We start from the raw sequence: 23492 nt of genomic DNA, 5'->3' as shown, positions 1-23492 counted from the left end.
AATTGTGGAGACCCTGGGGAGGCATTCACTGGTCTAGGGAGACACAAGAAGTTTCCCTCAAAAAGCTGTTAGACCCCATTGGCTCCTTCCCCTGTTCCTGTGTTCCTGAGCCACACCTTCCCTATTCCCTGATTGCCCCCCTTATCTTTGTACTGCCCCGAAATCAGGGTCAGCCCCCAGGCTCCTGTGGAGACAAAGTGAGACCCTCTGTGTGTGGGTGCTGGGACCTGAACATCTCCCTGCACAGCTGAATAAAACATCTGTGGAGATTATGGAAAGGTCCTTTTTGCTTCTTTACCCTGGACTATGCTAGCAGCAATTCGGACTGCTCCAGAGGAGAAACTGCAGTATTGGCACCAAGATTTTGGCAACTTGACCATAGGCACAGAGGGCGTGCAGGATGCTGCTCTATGAATTCCTTAACCAGCCATCTCTGGTGCTGGCATATTCCCTCCAGCTTCTGCTGCAGCCAGGGCCACCTTTGGTCCAGTAGATGACATTGTTATTTGAAAAATTCGGCCCACACCTTGGGCAGGAGGCCATGCACAGGCTCTGGTCCTGCAGCCCCCTGCTCAGCTGGGGACAGTGTTCCCTGTGGGGAAGATGGAGCAGCCATCACAGGGTCTGGTGGGCTGCTTTCAGCAAGGTGGCCAGGCTCTGTCCCTCCTGGACTCTAGCAATTGGGGGAGCTGATGGCAAATTGTATGTAGTCCTGTTCACCCTACTCAGAAAACCTGACAGCTTCTATCATTCTTCTGCAGAGTGGGCACGCTTGGATTTCTCTTTGCCCACTGCAGGATGCAGCCCAGGCAGAACTGGTGGTGACAGGGCAGAGAAAAATTCACATCCTTCTTAGTGCTCTGGCAGATAGGGCAGCTCCATTCTGTCCCCATGGCCATGTCTGTCTGTCCCAGCAGGAGGGAAGAGCTGAGGACCATGAGCTGCTCTCATTTGCAATCTTGCTTTCCCAGAGCCCATGCTCCAGCCAGAGTGGTCCAGGCTCTGTCAGTGCCCAAATAGAAGCAGGAAGGGATGTTGTATCACAACCCATTCTTTGGTGAAGGAGGTCCATAGCAGCCTCAAGAGGCACCTCAGACACTCAACAGTCAAGGCAGTAACATATGGACAGGACACAGATGGCAGTTCATGCCTGGGAGAGCATTCCTAGACAGATCCAAGGACAAATTTCCCAGGAACTCTCCACAGCTCTGGGATCTGCCCATGAGCTCTGTCAGAAGCTTCGGCAGAACAACCAAAGTCCTAAAAAGCAGCTTCCAGACACTTTTCCTACCATCCTGCCTGAGCAGCCGGGTTGCTTGCTGGAAAACACTCTTTTTCTCCTCTTCCCCAGTGTCCTGTGGACACTTGCAGCCAAAATAAAGAGCTCCTGGCCCTCTGTGTGATGTGATAATGCAGTTTTTATATTTCCATACTGGAATGAAAGAAAGCTGTACTGTGGGTCAGGAGAGGCCAGGACCCACTTGGCCTTCCTGCAGGCGGAGGTGGTCCCAGCAGACATCCTGCTGCTTTTTTGGGGAATGTGTGAGGGGGAGTGGAGGGGGTGACAGAGAGGCCGAGATCATAGAGTGGAAACTCAGCTCCAGAGAGCCAGTGCAGACTCTCCCTGCTGAATGCCTGCTGGGGCTGGCAAAGAAGGAAAATGCCCCAATAACAGCCCGATGGCACTGTGTCTCAGGGACAGGTACAGGGAGGTGACAACAAACAGCAGCATGGCCCGGTCTCACAGCTTCTAGGAAGCAGTGACAGAGGGACCTCATGTGCCAGAGGTTTCAGAAAGGCTGTCTTCTCAAATGGCCACTCTGAAACCCCTGTCTTTGCCTCTTGTGTTTGTGGATGCTTTTGACAGCCACAGCATCCTGGGGCAATGCGTTCCACGATTTCATTAAGCACTCCTTGAAAAGCACCTCCCATTGTTCAACTGAGCTGCCAGCCTGGTCATTTCAGAGGGTGCTGCCTTGGTGGAGAGAAAAATCAATCTTCTGCCTTCCAGGGAGCTGAAGGAGAAGGGACTCTTCACCATCAAACACCTGGCTGGGTCCCATTCAGAGGTCCTGCTCTGTAGACTTGGTGAGGTTTGCTTGGCAGTTACCAGCGAGGTGAGAATGTTGTTCTGAATTGCCCCCCATAGTTCATACATTGTGTAGAGTAGGTGTCGAAGGAAGGAGACCAGGACATCAGTTGATCATCACAGGCCCAATTTTTATTGATCAGTACGGCGGGTTAAATACAGTTCGTAATGAACTTCATGCATATTGCAAAAGTTGAGCTCAGGATTGGTTAGTTACATATCAGCAGTTACACCTACTTTTACATTCCTATGGTCCTACTTTTGATACTTTCTACATATTCCTAGGAGATATTCAGGACTAATCTCTACTCCCTCTCCTCATGTTGCAGCAAGGCCACTGATTGCTAACTGCTGACATCTCCTTTCAGCTTGCTGACTGCTGATTTCTCAGCTTAACCAGCGGCAATATGTCAGCATGGCCTTTCTCAGCTAACCAACTATTAATAAATCCCTCCACAAGTAGGTATGTGCTTGTTTATCGCCATGTGTTCTCAGAGTCTGCCTTCATTTCTGCCTGAGATTTCTAATGTCTGTGAGCTATCTGTAGGATCTGTAGGTGCATGCAGCTATATTTACTGGCAGGTCGGGTATCTGACACTCATCTTTGAGTGTGGTGCCTTTATAATGCAATGTGCAAATTCAAAAACTGAGACACTAATGACATTATTTGCCAGAGTCCCAATCTCTGCCCAAGCTGTAATTCAACACTGCAAATTATTCTGTAGACCAGAGCCTGTGTTTTCTATTTCTTGGCTGAGTGCTTCAACTGCTGGTGTTGGTTTTTTGAACAGGAGCACCTGACTCTTTTATCATTGTCACCTGTGCATTTATGATTTGAAAGCAGCCCTTGCTTTCATTTTCTAGTAAAAGGGCCTAAAATCAAAGTTGTGGACATTTTAGAAGGGTTAAGTAGAACACTGAATGAAATTTTTATTTTAGGCCTGCAGTGAGCAGGTCTGAGGCCAGAAATTGGTGCCAGAGTAAGTGCCTTTCTGTGCTTGTGCTCTCCCCCTCTTCTTGTACTTGTATGTTCCTCTGGACACAGTTGGACGTGTTGTCATTTCCTGGCATTTCTGTTGAAGGCAACTGGTTTTCTTTTCAAGGTGATTCCTATGTTTCCCCTCATAACTTCCCCAGGTGACCAACCTCCATTCCAAGGTGTCCTGCTCTGCCACTGTCACTCTGGGAGAGCTCTCTGTGACCTTGAAGAAGGACATGGACTCTGAGGTGGATGAGGTTGCTCGGGTCCTTCTCCAGATGGTGTCCAGCTCCCCAGAATTTGTTCAGAAAGCAGCCAGTCAGACTCTAGGGATCATGGTGGAGAATGTGACTCCTGCATGAGCAATGACTGCTCTCATGGGACAAATTGTGAATGGAACAAAAGGATAGGACTGTGTTGGATCAAAAATCCTGAAGTCAACCCTTTTCAATCCTTGGAAGGCCTGAGAAAGTACTGGGAGACCCAGGGAAAATAAACATTAGATGGAAAGCCCTAGATGGAATTTATTGGATTTGTGGAAAGAAGGCATACACTGAGTTACCCCCAAGGTGGAAGGGATCATGCACTCTGGGCATGATTTGGCCGGTATTCTTTACTCGCCCTCAAACAAAAAGTAATCTGCTAGGGGCTCCATTATACAAGACCCTGAGAAGGGAGAGAAGAAACCTCAAAATGATGATACCACTGATAAGTGGTAAGCAAGCCTGGGAGAAGGAAGAGTGGCAGGCGGCAAGAATAATTTATTATTATGGACCGGCCACATGGGCCCAGGATGGAAGCTACGGGTATAGGACTCCGATTTATCTACTGAACCAGCTGATTCAGCTGCAGACAGTGGTGGAAATTGTTTTGAATCACACCTCTGAGGCCCTGGATTTACTTAGTCAGCAGCACACCCAGGTACGGGCATTTGTGTACCAGAATCGAATAACTTTAGACTATTTGCTGGACGAAGAAGGGGGAGTGTGTGGAAAGTTTAACAAATCGGAATGTTTTATTGAAATTGATGATTATGGGGAAACCATAAGAGGTTTGGCGGCCGAGATCAAAAAGGTGGCCCATGTCCCAGTTCAAAAATGGAACTCGATTTTACAATCTTCATGGTGGGACAAATTGTTTGATGGGGCCTGGTGGAACAAAGTGATGTTTTTTGTGCTCTGTTCAGTAGCTGGAATCCTATTCCTGCCTTGTCTAATTCCATGCTTTTTTAGACTGTTCCACTCCGTGGTCCAGGGAATGCAGATAGCGATAATTCCATTGGATCCAGAGGGAACTTCCGGAGGCAACACATCTAAAATCATGTGATTGGGAGAAAGGAAGTATTCCAGCAATGCTGCTGAAGTATTGGCAAAGTTCGAGAAACAAGCAAAAGCGAATGTGAATAATATGGGATAACAGGGTGTTCCACAAGGGGAGTAAAGAACAGTGTAGAGGAGCACTCTGTGAAAGACCCTCAATGGTGGCGGGTAGAAGTAGAAAATGAAAAATTTAGCAATTTGAGAGCATGAATTAAATTGGTGATATAAATGGGGAGGTATTGTAGTATATGATAGAGATAATACATGCTATGTATAAAATACTGTAAAATCCACACTATGTCTTTTGACCATCCTGGCCAGGAGCAGTGTCTTACTCATATCTAGTTCCTGGATATTAGTTGAGATAAACATTGGGGTTTTAATGTAAGAATACAAGTTTCCAGGCCAATAATCACCGGCTTCCCTGGGTCGCCGGGTCCACCTAAGAGCGATTATCACCTTGACGATTACATCTACCAAGATAATCAACAACCCCACCCTGATGCATGTGAATGCTGACTTCCCTGGAGTCGACTGACAACATCGAGACACCTGGACTGAGTCTTTGTCTACCTCTGCACATGTAAAGCCACGGTTCTGCATGTGAAGAGACACAAAGAACATTCGGTCATTTCTGCCTCGGGAAGAATAAACTGTATAAGAACTTGCTGCGCAAAGCGTCATTCAAGAACAGGGAGAGACTCTGACATTCGGAGGTCAGATCCATGTTCACCCAGTGCCGATCCCGGGCTCGATGCTGACCCTTGGCTGAGGTGGTTTCGACGACCAAACTTCGGTCTCACAGACAAATTAATAAATCTTTCCTAATTTTCTTATAAGTTTGGCTATCGATTTGATCATTTATAACAGGATGGAACAGCACAGACTGCTGAAAAGATTCCAGCTGGTCTCAGGGCCCAGAGAAAGCCAAAACTGTTTAACTTGGTATTTGGTGGTCCATGTCTGTATAAAAGAATGGTCTAAAATGTCAGCTTTCAAGAAAATGTCCTAGGTTGATGTTTCCTGTGCTGGTGAGAGTCTTTCAAACCCAGCCTTCTCCTGACCTCTCTGCTGTTGCAGTTCCATGGACGGAGGCTGTTGTCTCTTACCCCCTCCCGTGGGCAGGCTGGTGTTCATCCATCTCCAGGACAGCAGGGCCCCATCCCACATCACTGTGACCTGGGAAGGCAAAATCCATCACTCCAAATGTTCCCCCTTGCTCATTCTTGCCAGACATTTGACCCTGGCACTGGGGTGTGCTGCTGGTTTCTGCAGGAAAAGGGAAAACCCTGTGACATTTTGGGGCAGATGGAACCAAGGAAATCCCTGTGACACTGTGGGGCTGGATGGAACCAAGGGTCCTTTGTGACACAGAGGGGCCACATGGAGCCAAATATCCATTGTGACAGTTTGGGATCTCATGGAACCCATTGTTTGTTGCGACAATGCGGATCCAAGGAGACCATGATGTTGCTCATTGCTTATGCAAAGTTTTTGCATTAATCATGGAATCATGGAGCCCATTGTGACACAGCAGGGCCCAATGGAACCAAAGGGCCATGGTGACACTTGGAACTAAGGCTGTTAGTTGTTGAGTACAGAACTTCGTAGAATCAAAAGTCCATTGCCACAGAGCAAGGCCTCATGGAACCGTGGAGTGCAAAGGTCTAGAACATTTCCTGCGCAGTTCTGCCTTGGGTGAGGGAAATGTTATTGGTGGCAGCTTGGTCTTGGCACACATTTGAGCAGTGTGTCTGTTCTCAGTGGGGAAACTCAGGAGTTTCAGATTGCTTCAAAAAACCCCAAAAAGGGAAAACCCCTCTTAGGCTGAGTGCAACCAGCTCTGCAAGCACAGCAGGGCACAGGGCAGTGAGGACAGACAGGATGGGGCTGGGCAATGTGGAGCAAGGTTGTCCATACTGGGTCAGAGCTCAAGGCACAGCTTCTGTGAGCAGGCCAGAGCTGCTGAGGAGAGACCCTGGATCAATATCAATCGCAGAATGCTGCAATTTTCTCTGGTCCAAAGACAGCAGTAATAAAATACATCCTTTAAAATAGGAGTGCATTTTTTTAGAAGCTCTTTGAAATATTTCTCCATAACTGGAGTAGGAAACCTAGAAACCTAAGAGAGCCAAGGACACTGTGGCACCTCCAGGCCCAAAAAGTGCAAACAGCGAATGGAAGAGAGCAGACTGGGAGGATGGGACTTCACAACCTGAAGCTGTAATTGGATAATTAGCCTCAATATAGAAGTGGACCAAAACTTATAAAAGTGTGAAAATGTGTGACCCATTGTCCATCTTGAGTGTACCCTCAGCCGGGCTCTTGTACTGCCCCAGGTGTATCCTTTGAAGGCCTTTTAATAAATCCCTACTTTATTCCTCTGCTCCAGGCAGCCTCTCAAGGCATCAAGGCCTGGCTGGCTGGGACACCTGGGGCCACCTGACAGCTCCAGCTGATCCTGGCATGTCGAGGGCTGCAGCTCATCAGCCCCTGGAGCACTGGGGCTCTGGGCTGTCCTCCCTGTGGACAAAACTGTCCTTCTCCTCCAGGTGTCTATGGCCAAAATCAGGATTCCTCCTCCAAATTTCCATATATGCGAAGATTGCTCCCAGATGAAATCTGCCAGGACAGACAGATCTGGCTGGCTTGGCCACCTGGGAGCCACCTCTCATCTGCCTTTGAAACACTGGGACCATGTGCTTTTATGGGAAAAAAAGCACCTTTTACATCCAGGCACCCATGGCCAAAGTTGGGAAACCACCTCCAGAATTCCCTATATCCAGGGATTTCTCCCAGATAAAAACTGCCAGGAGGGACAGGTCTGGCTGGCCTTGGTTTCTGAAGAGCTGACTCTCATCTGCCTTTGAAACACTGGGCTCTATGCTTTCCATCCTAAGGAAAAGAACTCTCCTTCCTGTCCTGGTGCCCACAGCCAATATTGAGATTCCATGTCCAAAATTCCCTGCATCGAAGGATTTCCCCCAGATGAAAGGTGTCAGGAGAGACAGATTGGGCTCTCTTGGCCCATGGGTGGTCACCTCTCATCTTCTTCCAAGAAACTTGGACTTCACACTTTTCTTTCTTATCGAAAAACCATCCATGTCTATCAGGTGCCCATGGTCAAAACTGAGATTCCACCTCCTAAATTCCATATGTCCATGGATTCCTCCATGATGAAAGCTGCCAGGACAAACAGGTCTGGCTGTTTTGACCTCTCAGGAGTCTTCTCTCTCTACTTCTGCCCCTGAAACACTTGGGGCTCCGTGCCTTCCTTCCAATGGAAAAGAACTGTTCTTCTTATCAATGCAGAAATGGCCAAAATTTTGATTCCACTAGCAAAATTCCCAATATCCAAGGGCTGCTCTCAGACAGAAGCTGCCAGGACAGAGAGGTCTGGCTGGCCTTGGCCAAGGATGGCAGCCTTTCACCTGGCTATGAAACACCAGTGTTCTGTGCATTCCTTCCTAGGGAAAAAAAACGTCGTTCTCATCCAGATATCCATGTCTGAAACTGGTATTCTGCCTCTAAAATTCCCTATATGCAGGGCTGTCTCCCAGACAAAATCTGCCAGCTCTGTCTAATCTGGCTGCCCTTGGACTCCGGTTGCTGCCCCTCATCTGCCCCTGGAACACTGGGGCTTGGTTGTTTCCTTCCTATGGGGACCACGGTGACACTGTGAGGGCCTGGTGGAACCATGGAGACCATTGCGACACTTTGAGATACCATGGTGACACCATGGGGCTTCATGGAACCAAGAGACCATCATGGCTCTGTGGGGCCTCGTGGGACCATGGAGGACATTATGACCCTTCAGGGCCTCGTGTAACCAAGGGGCCACTGTGACACCTCAGGGACTCATGGAAGCAAGGGAACCACTGGGACATCGTGGAGCCCCATGGAATGAGAGGAACATGGCAAAGCTCTGGCTCATGTGGCCTTTCAGGGGGGACCTGACAGGTCTGGCTGATCTTGGAATGTCAAGGGCTGCCTCTCATCTGCCCATGAAACACTGGGGCTCCATGCTTTCCTTCCTATGGAAAGAACTGTCTCTCTTTTCAGACACCCATGGACAAAATTGGTTCTCTCCCCTAAAAATTTCCTTTATGCAAGGGAAAGATACCCAGAAAAAAACCTGCCAGCTCTGCCTGGCCTTGGCCTCTGGTGGCCACATCTCATCTGCCTCAGAAGTAGCAGGCCTGTGTGCCTTCCCTCCTGTGGAAAAAAAATGGCCTTCTTGTCCAGGGGCCATGGCAAAAATTGGAATTTGGCAGCCAAAATTCCATCTATCCCAAGAGTGCTGCAAGACAAAAGCTGTCAGGACAGACACGTTAGCCTGGCCTTGGCCTCTAGTGATATTCTTAGACTATGAACAGAATATTTTCATCTGAAAACACCTTTGAGAGGGCTCAAAGATCTCCCAGGCTGGGGTTTGATGGCCTCAAGAACATAACCCATGTAGACTGATGGCCCAGGGCTCAGTTGTGAAGTGACTGAGGACAAAACAAGAGTGACCTGGAAGGGCTGGAAGGGTGGATTCAGAAATGGCGAAGTTTTTTCTCCCTAGTGGGAAAGAGCCAGATAGAGAAATTATACCACAAATACAGAAGGGGAGGCCAAGATTGGACACGAGGAGATAGGAATTTCTGTCTCGGGGCAGGACTGTGGTGCAGCACATCCCCCAGAAGAAGTCTGGGTCAGCCACAGGCTTTGTGTGGGCAGGCAGAGGCAGGCAGAAGGCAGAGCTGTCAGCAAAGGAAGGGCCCAGCCAGGTGGGGCAGCCGGGGGATGCCGACAGCCTGCAGGGACAGAGGCGCAGGGCAGGGACACCGTGGGACAGCCTGGGCTGCACAGGGCACAGGGATGGGCAGCAGCGGCAAGACAGCCCTGCCAGAGCCAACCTTGGGCAGCACTTTGGCCATGGCTGCTGGGCCTGGGCCTGAGGCAGGAGCAGGAAACAAGTGACCCTTGCAGGGCTGGGGCCTCATTGCCTCCTTGTCCCAGCTATCCTGCACGCTGCCCAGCGTCGCACTAAACATACACTTTCTAAATTTAAAGTGTTAGACAGTCTTTGTCCATCACTGTTGGATATCGGTACTAGATCAATATCCATATATTTTTAATAAATCACATCACTGCCTCCAGTGTTCTGCTCTAACTGGAACCGAGGGATGTTTTCTCAGTCATGTCCCTCAGTGGGACCCATTAAAACTTGATAAACTTTGGAGTGTAAATTTAACTTCCAGTTCTTGAGAAGTTTTTGAACACTCTCTCAGGGACTGAGTTTGATGTAAACAACACCAAAGCCCTAAGAGGCTCATTAAAGTCCTTGTGCTGTGTCTGTGCTGCTGAGCTTTAAAGGAACGCTCTTCCCAGGACCAGCTCCTCTCCCAGCCCAGCAGGGCTGAGGGCTCTGCCTGCAGGCACTGAGGGGACAGGAGCCAGGCAGAGACAGGCTGAAGGCAATCAGGATTGAGAAGACATGGAGCTGAGACTTCACTTGGAGAAAGATCTTCACAGCCCTGTGCATGGTGAGTGTGTGGGTGCAGGGCAATGTCCCCTGTGCTCCTGGAGGGATCTCATGAAGCCAGCACACCACACAGCCTGGGGGATGTGTCAGGAGGACTCTCTCAGTTTCTCTGTGGCACTGGAGGAGGAGGAGGAGCAGGAGCAGGAGGAGGATGTGCTGCAGAGCGGGGTTGCCCTGGGCACCGTCAGAGGGACAGGGCAGGACGGCTCCTGCTGCCAGGGACGGCTGCAGCGGGTGAAGCTGGGGCTGCAGCCAGGGCTGCCCAGGGCTGTCCTGCAGAGCAGCTCCTGCAGCCCTCAGGGCTCTTGGCCAGCCCAGGGCATGTGCCACCTGCCAGGGGCAGCTTTCAGCCTGCCTGGCAGCTCCCCATGGACGCTGCAGGGGAGAAGTTGGAGGTGGAAGGAGCCACCCCCATCAGGGCAGATTCCGCCTGCTGTGGAGATGGTGCTGCATGGCCAGAGCTGCTCTCAGCTTTCTCCTGAAGGGAAGGGAAAGGGGCTGTCAGCTTTGTCTGTGTCACAGACTCCTGCACTGTCACCCTGGGCATCAGCAGATGGGCCTCAGATCTCCCTCACAAAGTGCCTCCTCAGCCTCCTCTCCCTACAGGCAGCAGCAGCAGCACCTTGGCTTGCAGCATCTCTGTTTTTCTGGCCTGCCCTTAAGGCCCTGCTGCCAGGGAGATGCCCCTGGGCAGTGACCTGTGCTGGGAGGGGTCTGCAGGACAGAGCTGAGTCCCCAGGGCTGGGCTGGGCTCTGCCAGCACTGGCACGGACAAGGCTTGAATAGAGAGAAACAGCTCCCAGTAGGCAAAACTCCAGGCAGCAGAGAGCCAAACCAACCCTTGGTATTCCTCCCTGTCCAGCTGCACAGGGAAAGAGAGAAGGGTTTGGAGAAAACTATTTTTTAAATGGAGAATTCAAAAAGTCCACTTTTTTTGTCAAGAAAGATCTAAGAGTGATCATGCTGAAATAGAGAGAGGTAAAATGAACAAAGGGCATCTGTGTGGTTCCAGCAGGTCTGACTGCACTGGGACACCAGGAGCCCTGTTTTCCCTAAAGTCTCCCCAGTATTCGGGCTGAGTGTAATGCTGAAGACAAAGCAATAACTCAGAAGAAGCACAAACCCAAAACGAAAACCAAAGAATTTTAGAAAATTTTCCATAAAAGAGGAAAAATAATTTTGAGGGGATTCCTAATAAAAGAGCATAAGATGGACTCAAGGAAATCTGTCACAGCTTGTCAATGTCTTCTTTCAGCAGTTCACCATGCCCACAGTGAAGGAATGTCCAACAGCAGCTCCATCAGGCACTTCCTCCTGCTGGCACTGGCAGACATGCGGCAGCTGCAGCTCCTGCACTTCTGCCTCTTGCTGGGCATCTCCCTGGCTGCCCTCCTGGGCAACGGCCTCATCATCAGCGCCGTAGCCTGCGGCCACCACCTCCACACGCCCATGTTCTTCTTCCTGCTCAACCTGGCCCTCAGCGACCTGGGCTCCATCGGCACCACTGTCCCCAAAGCCATGCACAATTCCCTCTGGGACACCAGGGACATCTCCTACAAAGGATGTGCTGCTCAGCTCTTTTTCTTTCTCTTCTTCATTTCAGCTGAGTTTTTCCTCCTGACCATCATGTGCTACGACCGCTACGTGTCCATCTGCAAACCTCTGCACTACGGGACCCTCCTGGGCAGCAGAGCTTGTGCCCACATGGTAGCAGCTGCCTGGGCCAGTGCCTTTCTCAATGCTCTTCTGCACACGGCCAATACATTTTCCCTGCCCCTGTGCCATGGCAATGCTCTGGGCCAGTACTTCTGTGAGGTTCCACAGATCCTCAAACTCTCCTGCTCACTATCCAACTTCAGAAAAATTTGGATTTCATTGGTTGCTGTCTGTTTAGCTTCTGGCTGTTTTGTGTTCATTGTTTTCTCCTATGTGCAGATCTTCAGGGCTGTGCTGAGGATCCCCTCTGAGCAGGGACGGCACAAAGCCTTTTCCACCTGCCTTCCTCACCTGGCTGTTGTCTCCTTGTTTGTCAGCACTGGCTCTTTTTCCTACCTGAAGCCCCCCTCCATCTCCTCCCCCTCCCTGGATCTGGCCCTGTCAGTTCTGTACTCAGTGGTGCCTCCAGCCCTGAACCCCCTCATCTACAGCCTGAGGAACCAGGAGCTCAAGGCTGCAGTGTGGACACTGATGACTGCATGCTTTTAGGAACATTAAACTGCTGGCCAATTTCAGGAAATCTCTTGTAATAAAAGTTATCCTATTTTTGTTTTGATTGTGGATTTTTTTCCCTTTATATTAATTTTCTAGTACTGCCCACAAAATAATGTCATTTTTTGTGCCATTTCTCATTTTGTTTCTCTCCACCGTCTCTGTGGCCACAGACTGTGTCAATGAGGGGCTGTGCTCTTGGTGGCTTTAAAGGAAATAAAGGATCTCCCAGCAAAGTTTTCACCAAAGATCTCCCTTTTGTTGCCTTCTCTGGAGCTGCAGCAGCAATGTCTATGTGCAGAGCTGGGGGCAGATCAGGGTTGGCACAGCAGCTGTTGGTGTTGCCAGTGCTGCTGCCGTGGCCCTGCCCCGCTGCCCTGGTGGCCCTGGTGTTGCTGTTGGGCCTGAGTGCTCTCGGGGCTGGGCACAGCCCTGGGGTGGCAGTGCCGGGGCTGCAGCAGGGACAGGCCATGGGCACTGCTGGGGCAGCGCTGACCCCTCAGGCCAGGGCCTGGGGGCTCCAGGCTCCTTGCCCAGGCTCTCTCAAGAACACACCCAGGCCAATGCTCAGCACAGAAAAGCCCCGTGAGCAGCCCCAGGCTGGCCGTCGGCAGGCTGGGGGCAAACAGCATGGCTGGGGCTCTGCAAGGGCCCTGGGGCAGATGGGAAGGAGCAGCAGAGCAGGGGCTGATCCATCCCCAGTGCACTGGACAGCACAGGGCAGCGTCCCAGAGCGTCCTCATGGAGCTGCCAACAACATCCCCCTCTGCAGCCCTGGCCTCTCCCCCAGCTCACACAGGTGCCCCATCCTTGCAGGAACAGACACAGCAGCACTGGCTCAGCAGCCCCTGTTTGCATTGCACAGAGCAGGGGGAGCACCCCCATGCTGTTGGTGTGGGGACATGAACCTGAGGGAGCACGAATGCCATCAGCCCCTCGGGCCAGCAAGGGCTGGGGGACACCAGGGAAACCACTCAGTTTTGTTGTGGCCTCTGCAGTCAGCCAGAAAGTTTGTTCCCATCAGGTGGGAGTTTCCTGTCCCACTGCAGACGCTGTTGCTCAGAGCCAGGGCTGCCTGGCAGCCACCCCCAAACTGCCCTGAGAATTTCCTTGGCTTCACCTTTGCTTTCTTTCCTCTTTCCTGATCCAGATTTCTTCCTATTGCCCACCTCTGTTTCGTCCCCTGCAAACAGCCCATCCCTGTTTGCCCTTTCCTCTCTGGCCCCACTCCCCATTGCAGTTCCTGACTTGGCCCCATGGGAACATCCCTTGGGCAGCAGGATCATCTTACACGTGCTGCAGGAATTGTCTGCAGGCTCCTGCAGTGCCTGGTGCTGCTCCCTTGCCAGAGGCATTCCAGGCCAGGGGGGTACATCTGGGCTGCTGTGTCTGCCTCTGGGGCTCCCTGTTCTGGGCAGTGAGGAGGAGCTGCAGAGACTCTGCAGGACTGACAGGATGGGCTTTGGGGCTGGCAGGAGAAGTTGAGGGACCTGGGCTGCTGGAGCTTCTGAAGACGAGGCCCAGGGCTCCTCCTGCAACTGCTCCAAAGGTGGTTTCAGAGAATCGCAGAATCAGTGACATTGAAAAAGACTTTGGAAATCATTAGGTCCAACCTGCGCCCTTACATCACCTTGTCTGCCCTGAGCGTCCTCTTCTCCAGGATAAACAATCCCAGCTCGCTCAGCCTCTCCTCACAGGATTTGTGCTCCAGACCCCTCCCCAGCCTTGTTGCCCTTCTCTGGAAACGCTCCAGCCGTTCCATGCCCTTCCTAAATTGGTGGTCTCAGAACTGGACACAGCACTCGAGGTGCTGCCAAACCTGTTCCCAGCACAGGGGAAGAATCACTGCCCTGCTTCTGCTGGCCACACCATTGCTGATCCAGTCCAGGAGCCATTGGCCTGCTTTGCCCACCTGGGCACACTGCTGCCTCATGTCCAGCCTGCTGTCTATCACTCTCTGCAGGTCCCTTTCTGCCTGGCTGCTCTCCAGCCACTCTGTCCCCAGCCTGTATTCCTGCAGGGGTCATTGTGGCCAAAGTGCAGGACCCGGCACTTGGACTTGTTAAACCTCACCTTGTTGGATTTGGGCACTGGATCCAGCCTGTCCATGGCCCTGTGCGGAGCCCTCCTACCCTCCAGCAGATCAACACTCCCAGAGAACTTGGTGTCACCACGGTTCCATGAGGCCCCAGAGTGTTTCAATGGTCTCCATGATTGCATTAGGCCTCCCAGTGTCACAACGTTCCTTTGGTTCCATGGGATCCCTTGGTGTCACAAAGTCCCTTGGATCCTTGGGCCCCACAGTGTCACAATGGATTCTTGGTCCCCCAAGGCCCTGCAGTGTTAGAATGGATCCTTGGTTCCATGAGGTCTGGCAGTGCAGCAATGCTCTCCACAGTTCCACAGTGTCACAATGGCCTCTTGGTCCCAAGGGCCACCATGGTGTCCAACATGTTTCCTTCATTCCAGGAGTCCCTGAGGAGCAGCACTGGCCCCTTGGTTCCATGGGGCCCTGCAGTGTCACAATGGCCCCATCATGACACCAGGTCCTGCTCTGTCACAATGCTCTGCATGGTTCCACAAGGCCCTGCAGGGTCACAGTGGCCTCTTGGTTCCATGAGGCCTCAGAGTACCACAGTGAATTCCTTGGTGCTGCAGTGTCACAATGGAGCCCTGGTGACACAGGATCCTGAAGTGTCACCAGGGACCCTTGGTTCCATCGGGCACTACAGTGTCACAATTGTTCCCTCAGCTCCCAGAGTCCTTGCAATTGAGCAATGGCCCCTTGATTCCATTGTCCCCAGGCTCTCCCAAGGGTCTCCTTGGTTCCACAGTGGCACAATGGCCCCTTGGTTCCACAGCGTCACAATGGCCTCTGTGGTGCCACCAGGACCCAGACTATCACCATGGACTCCTTGCTTCCATTCAGCCCCACAGTGTCACAATGGCCCCTGGGTTCACCAGGGCCCACTCCTGCAGTGTCACAATCATCCGAGAATCAACCAGGCTGGAAAAGACCTTGGAGAGCATCAAGTCCATCCTGGGACCCAACACCACCTTGTCACCCAGACCATGGCAATCAGTGCCACATCCAGTCTTTCCTTAAACACCTCCAGGGACAGTGACTCACCCACCTCCCTGGGCAGCCAGTTCCTGTGACCTAACCTTGTGCTGCCCAACCATTGCTGAGGACAGGGGAAGAATCACTACCCTGCTCCTGCTGGCAACACTGCTCCTGATCCATTGGTGTCCCAGGGGCTGGATGAAGGAAATGATGGAGAAGGAATGGGGAGAAAGAGGGATTGATTGTCAGCCAATGAAGGGTCTTGATTTTAATATTTATTCAGACTACACTGGAAGCAGCTGTGGGTCAATATCTGTTGGACTAATATCAATTGGTCAAGATCAATTGCTGATACCAAACTATCAACAGTAAAAGAAAACAGGACAAAACAGTTCTGTCCCTTTTATTTTCAATATAGGAGGGTCACTTTCAATATACTTCTGAAATCTGTCTAATTAACCACAGAAGAATTTAAAACTTACATTATTCCTTGAGGCTTTTCTTGTTCAGATTTTTTTAACAGATATTTATGAGCTTTTTAAAATGAATTCCTGAACTTAAGTGCTCAAGAAAGAAGAGGCCTCTGGAGTAATAAAATTCATCAACAACCTCCAAGTGGCTGAGGATCCATCCCCATCAGAGCAGCAATGAACAGAAATTGGCACAGCTTTGTGGCTGCCCCAGCTTTGGCATGGGCCCTGGACCTGGAGCAGGAGCAGCTCTTGATGGCCCTAAGGCCGGGGCTCTTGTGCTGCCCTGGGCAGATGGGATGGCAGCAGGGGCTGCAGAGCTCTCAGCACCTCAGGCCGAGGGGAGCAGGGCAGCCAGGGAGCCTCCTTTGGCCTTGGCCAAGCACCTTCCCCCAGGGCTGGGGCTGAGTCCTGTGGCAGCTGCAGCTGCTGCTGTGCCCTTGCCAGGGGCTGAGGCCGTGGGGCAGGGCCCAGAGCAGCCTGGCCTGAGCAGAGCTGTGGGGCCAGAGCCGACTGGGCTGGCCTGGGCTGGGGAGAGGCCCTTGGTGCTGCCCAGAGCTCAGGGCAGCTGGCAGAGCTTGCCAGGGAGCTGGGCTGGGCTCAGAGAGCCTGGCCCAGAAACCATCAGTGTCCATCTCAGCCTGGCTGAGCGTGCAGGTGCAGGACTTAGGCCAGGCCTTGTGGGGCAGGGCCAGTGCCTGTGCAAGGCATTGAAAACAGGCAAGTGGCCCAGAGAGAAGGCTGCTCTGTGCCCTTGGAGGCATGGACAGAGCAGGGAGGGGGCCCAGGACATTTGTCAGTGCCAGTCTCTAAGCCCAGCCCTTGGCAGCCCTGTCTGCTGAGCCCAGCTTTGGCGTGGGCTGAGTTTGGCTGTGGCCCAGCTCCATCCTCCTGCAGGGCTCAGGGCCTGTTCCTGGCCATGGCCAGCCCTGGCTGCCTCTCTGCTGGCCCAGAGGCCGGCAGACCCGGGGCAGGGCTGTCTGTGCAGGCCCCTAGGTGCCACGGGCTCTGCAGGAACTGGCAGAGGCTGCCCAGCAGGGAGGCCATGGGGCACAAAGCCCCAAGGCTGCTGTGGGCACCACGGCACAGGGGCCCTTCCCAGCCGCAAAGCTCCTGGCCTGGGCTGGGCCTGCACAGGGGCTGGGCCACCATGGCTGGGCCAGCACAGGGCCACAAAGGGGCCACGCAGCCGCTGCCGGGGCTGAGAGCAAGGCCAGACATGCACAAGCAATTGCTGAGCATGGCCTGCGCTGGCCAGGCCTGACTGTGCCAAAGGCAGAGCTCAGCTGCCCTTGGGGGCTACAGAAACACTCCAGAGCCCAAAGAGCCTCCATGGCTCTGCTGGAGACCAGGGCTGCAGGAGGGAAATGCAGGGCTGCTGCAGGGTAGCCAGGGCATTAAATTCCAGCACACATCTCAGGTCTCTGATGATCCCAGCACCATGCTGGGCCCTGTTTCAGACTGGAGCAGTGCAGACTGGGGACATGTCAGATGCTGCTGGGACATCACAGAGAGCTGAGGGAAGAGCTGTTAGGGATTTTAAACTGTTCAAATGTTTAACTTGTGTTTGTTGGCAAGAAACCTTTCTGTGCCTCTGAGTGTCACCAGGCCCTGAGCCCAAAGGACACAAACCTGATGAGTTGTGGCTCCCACTGCAGGGGCACTTAGACCTTGGCTCTGCACAGGAGAGCTCTTCATCCCCTTTCTCTCTTTTCCTCCCACGGGACATGGAGGGAGCTCCTGACTTCAGCATGTGACTCGTGTGTGCAAAGAGCAATTCTGGGCAGAATTGGGGCAGGAAGTTAGTGGGAGACCTTAGCATCTATGCTGGGCACAGAAGGTGTTTTCCTTTGCTCTGAGACTGTCTGCTGTGGAAAGTAGATTTAATATCCAGCAGAGGAATCACTTTTGCATTTGATGGAGCTGTGTCTTCCCTTGGCTTTGTTGGCTGACAATAAATGAACATCCCTCTTTGTCTTGGGCAGCTCTTTCTCCAAGGAAAGCAGGTGGGAGTTGGAGCCAAGGAGCTGAAAGCTGCAGGTGCAGCCCGGGCTGGAAGGAGCTCAGATTTGAACAAGGCTGCTCTGAGTGCCACGCCTTGGGTGGGGGAAATGGTGGGCTGGGGATAGGGACAGAGCCTGATTGATTGTCAGTGATAAAGGGTCTTGATTTTCATATCTATTCAAATTGCATGAGGAGGTTCTTGGATTCAGTGTCAATTGGAGACTGCACATATCAAAAAATTAACAGGAAACTAAAAAAAGTTGACCTAAAAAAATATTTTCTGGCTGTGTTTTCAAATTTCATGTATTCACTTTGAATTCACTACTGAGAGCTACTTAACTACAAAATTTTTTTTAACTTTAATCAAAATATTCCCAGAGCTTGGCTTGTTAAGGTGTTCTGAAAGTTAATGGGCCCTGGGACACTGAATTCCTGCACTGGAGAGCTGAAGGCTGAACAAGCCTCTGCAGCAGGAAAATTCAGCAGCAGCCTCCAAGGTGCTGAGGATGTCAGCAGCCCCCACTGAGACCATCCCTGCCCAGAGACTGTGGGGGAATGGGCAGACAAGGAGAGCGTCCCTGGGGCTGGGGCAGCACAACTCAGAGGCACCAGCGGCTCCAGCTGGGAAATGGGGTGTGGAATGTGGCTGGGCAAGCCCTGCCTGGGCTGTGCCAAGCAGGACAGACAAGCCCTGACTGCCATCCCCCAAACAACTCTCTCAAGGAGACATTTAAAAGGAATTACAGTTGTTTGTGTACTCTGAATTGGACGCACTGGAGAAATACCAACAAGAGATTCTCAGGAACTCAAAACAATAAAACAGCCTTTACTGGCAAACTGGAAAATCAAGAAAATTTTTTGCAAAATGTTCAATACAACAAACAATCAACAGAAACACTTCTCAAAGCAATACCTTGGCCCATCCAATTCCACAAATTGTAATCCTGTTCTATTTTATGTCAATTAAAATTTACAAGAGAATGAAATTAGAAGAAGACACAGAAAAAGAGAAAGACAAAAAAGATACAGAGAAGCACACACAGAGCTACCAACTCCTGAATTCCAATGGTGTTAAAATAAATAGAAATTCTAAGAGGAGGTAGGGTCAAGACGTGTGCTTGCCTTGTGGTTAGCCTTCAATACCCCTTGGTCTTCCTGGGCCCTTCCCCCAGGTGGGACTTGGGCTCATTTGGTCCCTCAGGAGCTGGGCTGGGGGCTGCAGAGGTGGCTGTGGAGCATTGCCTGTGCTGTGCCAGGGACTGGCAGACACTGCTGGGCTGGCATAGAGGCTCTGGGAGGATTGGGGTCACAGGGCAGGGCAGTGCTGGACCTACCCCTTCCTCCCCCCCACACAACATGTTTCGATCCAACAATCTTCTCCAGTCTGTCACAACAGGAAATGCTGGAGGTGAAATCCCATTCTGGCCAGGGGCACCTGGCCTAGAAGGGCAGCTCTTTTCCATAGGAAGGAAAGCACAGAGCCCCAGTGTTTGGAAGGCGGGTGAGAGACTCACTGGGCACAAGGCCAGCCAGATTTGTCAGTAATGGCAGATTTTGTCTGGGACCAGTCTTTGGATATAGGGAGTTTTGGAGGTGGAAACCCAATCTCAGCCATGGGCATCTCGAGAAGCAGGAGAGTTCTTTCCCATTGGAAGGAAAGCACAGAGCCTTGACAATTGTTTTGGGGCCAGATGGGAGGTGACCCTTGTGAGACCATTGCCAGACAGACTTGTCTTGGAAATATTCCTATGGGAACAATCCCTGGATATAAGGAAATTTGGAGGTTAAACTCCAATTCTGGCCAAGCATGCCTGGAGGAGAAGAACAGATTTTTTCCATAGGAAGGAAAGCATGCAGCCCCATTGTTTCAATAGCAGATGAGACCCTAAATATGTCAAGGTCAGTTGGACCAGTCATGTGGCTGTGGGAGGCCAAACCAGACAGATTTGTTCTTTGTTCCCTTGGTTTTATGGTGCCGCATAGTGTCACAAGGACTTGTTGATTACAGGAAGATCTGCAGCTGGATCCAATGGACCCTTAGTTAATTGGAGTCCCACAATGTCACAATGGCCCCTAGGTTCCAGAAGGCCTTGCAGTGTCACAATAGTCCCACTGATTCCATGTGCCCTTGCAGTGTCACAATGGTCTCCTTTGGCTCCACAGTGTCACAACGGACCATTGATGACAAGAGGCCCCTCTGTATCACAATGGACCTTTGGTTCCATGCAGCCCTGCAGTGTCACAATGGTCTCCTTTGGCTCTCCAGTGTCACAATGGAGCACTGATGACACGAGGCCCTGCAATGTCACAATGGACCTATGGTTCATGCAGCCCTGCAGTGTCACAAAGGCCTCTTGGTTTCACCAGGCCCCACAGGATCACCATGGTCCTCTTGGTTCTGTGGGGACCTCCAGGGTCACAATGGTCTCACTGGTTTCATGAGGCCTCACAGTGTCACAATGCTTTGCTTATTCCATGGGGCCTCATAGTGTCACAAAGGTCTCCATGATCCCATGAGTCCACTCAGTGTCACAATGGCCCCTTGGTTCCATGGTGCCCCACAGTGTCACAATGGCCTCTAAGGTCCATGAGGCTGTGAAGTGTCTTAGTGGTCTCTCCATGATTCCATGAGGCCTTGCAAAGTCACAATGGATGTCTGGCTCCATGAGTCCACTCAGTGTCACAATGGCCCCTTGGTTCCATGATACCCCAAAGTGTCACAATGATCTCCACAGTTCCATGTAGCTCCGCGGTGACACAGTGGACTCTTTGTATGATGGGGCCTCACAGTGTCACAATGATCCCTACATTCAATGAGGTCACATGGCATCAGTACAGTCCCCTTGGTTCCATGAGGCCCAGCAATGTCACAGTGCTCTGCATGATTCCATGAGGCCCCACAGTGTCACAAGGGTGCCTTGGTCTCACAGGGCCCCACAGCGTCACAAAGGTCCCTTGGTTCCATGGCCCTCTGCTGCTGCATTCCCCCCTCCCCTTCTCAGGCTGCCCTGCCAGCTGAGAAATGCTCCTTGGGCCTCGGCCTTGGCCAGCAGCCCCTGGGCTCAGCTCCTCTGCAGCTCATCACAAACACTGTCTGCTCCAGCCACTGCTGCTGCCCAACCAGCTCCTGGTTTCTGTAGGAGCAGCCCTGGGAACTGTTTTTGTTCGCTCCGTGGCACAACATCCCTGTTCTCACACTGCCAAAGAAAGCTGTTGGTGCCAAGTGCAGCCAGGATGAGCCATTGCTGGGACTGAAGCCCCTCTCTTGGGGCCCTGCAAACAGCGCTCCTAAAGGAGCCCTTGGAGATCTCCTGGGCCAGCGACTCCCTCTGAGTGGGGCCTCTCCCAGCTGGGAACTCTCCCGTTTGCTGCACTCGGGGATCCTGAACAACGACGGAGCCTGGGCTGATCCCTCCACTCCTCCAGGCTCAACCCTTTGCCCTTTGCTGGGGAGATGCCAAAGAATCCACAGTGAGCATTGCCTGCCCTCAGGGGAATTGCTCACAGGTGCCTTGCACTGACTCTTGGTGTCTGTGTGCACACAGGAGTGCCTGTGCTGGGGAAATGTGGCAGAAATGTTGCTCTCTGAGGGGTTGGAGTGCCTGGGATAGCTGAGTCAGTCAGGCCTTTAGGGAAGGTTAAATTACAAGGCCTAAGTGAAATTAAATGCTGCTGAGAGTTTTTCTTTTGCTAAGCGGTTACCTTTAATATAAGTTATATGTTAAGTTCAATATTGTTTAGTTTTATTCCTCTGTTAAATTGTAAAGTCATAGGTTTAAGTTAGGTTACATGCTGTTACGCTCTGCTCTTATGCTAAATTGTGAGGTTGAAGGTATCAGTTAAGGTTAAGGTATCAGTTAAGTTCTGTTAATTTTGAGCTCTGTTAAGCTTTCAGGCTGTATTCCTTTTATCCTTGCCCTTGCTGTCCTTGTGTCACACACACACACACACACACACAGGGACAGTTCTGGGTTAATTTCTGGTTTGATTACCTGGATTCTGTTTGGTTTTGTTGTTGCTTTGTTTCCCTGGTGTGCCTGAAGTGTCCAGTCAGGAGCAGAGTGACTCTTGGCAAGGAACCTTGTGCACTGTCCCTTAATATTAAATCTGATTTTTGCTGCTCCCTTGCTGGGGATATTTTCAGAAGTCTCAAGGCCTCGTTGGTAGCAGGGTGAAGGAGGCCTGGCCCAGGCTGTGGCCCTGGGGGACACAGGGACGCTGCTGGGGGGTCCCTGTCCCCCTGTGCCACCCCCAGGGCCCCGGCCCCCCATCCCCATGTCAGGCTCTGGAGTTGATCTCGTGGAACATCCTCTGGGGGAGGCTGTGGGGCCGGGGACGGGGGGACCCGGGGGGACAGGGGACCCCGCTGTGCACGAGCAGGGTTGGACTGCTCTGGGGGGAACTGTGAGGGGGGCTGGGGCAGTGTGACCTCCCCAGTGACCTCACACAGACCCTGTGATGTCACACAGCCACCTGTGATGTCACAATGCTCCTATGATGTCACAAAGCCCACTGTGATGTCACTCATCCCCTGTGATGTCACACAGCTTCTTTGATGTCATACAGCCCTCTGTGATGTCACACTGCACCTGTGATGTCACACTGCCCATGTGATTTCACACAGCCTCTGTGACGTCACACAGCCTCCTGTGATGTCACAGAACCAACTCTATGTCACCTTGTGATGTCATACAGCAGTGCTGTGATATCACAGAAGACTGATGTTACAAAGTCATCCTTTTATGTGAGTAACAATCTGTTCTGTGATGTCACAGCCTGCTCCATGGTGTCACACAGCCAGCAGATGATGTCACAACCCACTCTCTGATGCCACAGAGTCACCCTCTATGATGGCAGACCCTGCTGTATAGCCTCACACCCTTCTCTGTGATCTCACAGCCAGCTCTGTGATGTCACCACCCCTTCAGTGATGTTACAGAACCCTCAAGAGCTCATTTCTATTGAAATCCTGAAGTTTCTTGTACTTTGAAGAGATCCCTGTCAGGGACACAAATGACAAAGTGTCCCCAGGTTCCAGCTAGAACAGAACCCTGCAGGCAGTGATGACAGGTGGGGACAAGCAAGGCAAAGGTCTCTCTGGTGCTGAGCACACCTGGATGTGTTTCAGGAATGCAAACGCCAAGGCCTGAGCCCCAGCCCATGGCCAGGCAGATCCTGTCCCTCCCTCCTTGCTCAGGGCTCTTCCCGGGATGGGCACTGGCATGTGGGGATGTGCAATGCCAAGGGCAGGAGCATGGGGCGGCCCCTGCCAGGCTGCTGAGCAGGGACAAGGAGGCAATGAGGCCCCAGGCCTGCAAGGGTCACTTGTCTCCTGCTCCTGCCTCAGGCCCAGGCCCAGCAGCCATGGCCAAAGTGCTGCCCAAGGTAGCTCTGGCAGGGCTGTCTTGCAGCTGCTGCCCATCCCTGTGCCCTGTGCAGCCCAGGCTGTCCCACGGTGTCCCTGCCCTGCGCCTCTGTCCCTGCAGGCTGTCAGCATCCCCCGGCTGCCCCACCTGGCTGGGCCCTTCCTTTGCTGACAGCTCTGCCTGGCCACTGCATGGTGTTTAAATTGATTGATCAATTAGGTCAAAGCTGTATCAGACTGTCTGTAAGAGGATGAGTCTCGTAATAAGTACAGTATGATATGATATGATATGATATGATATGATATGATATGATGTGATAAAGTAGAATAAAGCGATGGATCAGCCTTCTGCAATCATGGAGTCAATGCTAATTATTACCTAGCTGGGAGCTGCAACAACTGGCAAACACTGCAGTACTGATAAACAGAGGTACAGCCAGGTGAGGGAGGCAGGTGGAAAAGGC

The 23492-nt window shown here is 52.0% G+C and overlaps 2 protein-coding genes across 2 annotated transcripts in view; one reads left to right on the top strand and one right to left on the bottom strand.

Moving 5' to 3' along the window:
* Positions 1 to 23492, bottom strand: part of LOC141729543 (uncharacterized) — a 525531-nt gene that overhangs the window by 304525 nt on the left and 197514 nt on the right. The gene's annotated exons all lie outside the window — the stretch shown is intronic.
* On the top strand, positions 11187 to 12122 carry LOC141729593 (olfactory receptor 14C36-like). The gene has a single exon (XM_074544297.1). The coding sequence runs from the start codon at positions 11199 to 11201 to the stop codon at positions 12120 to 12122; it is 924 nt and encodes a 307-aa protein (XP_074400398.1). The 5' UTR covers positions 11187 to 11198.

This window comes from Zonotrichia albicollis, chromosome 7 (genome assembly GCF_047830755.1).
Source record: "Zonotrichia albicollis isolate bZonAlb1 chromosome 7, bZonAlb1.hap1, whole genome shotgun sequence".
Taxonomy (NCBI): domain Eukaryota; kingdom Metazoa; phylum Chordata; class Aves; order Passeriformes; family Passerellidae; genus Zonotrichia; species Zonotrichia albicollis.
Note: the sequence above shows the minus strand (reverse complement) of the source record. Positions and strands in the feature narration are given on the sequence as shown.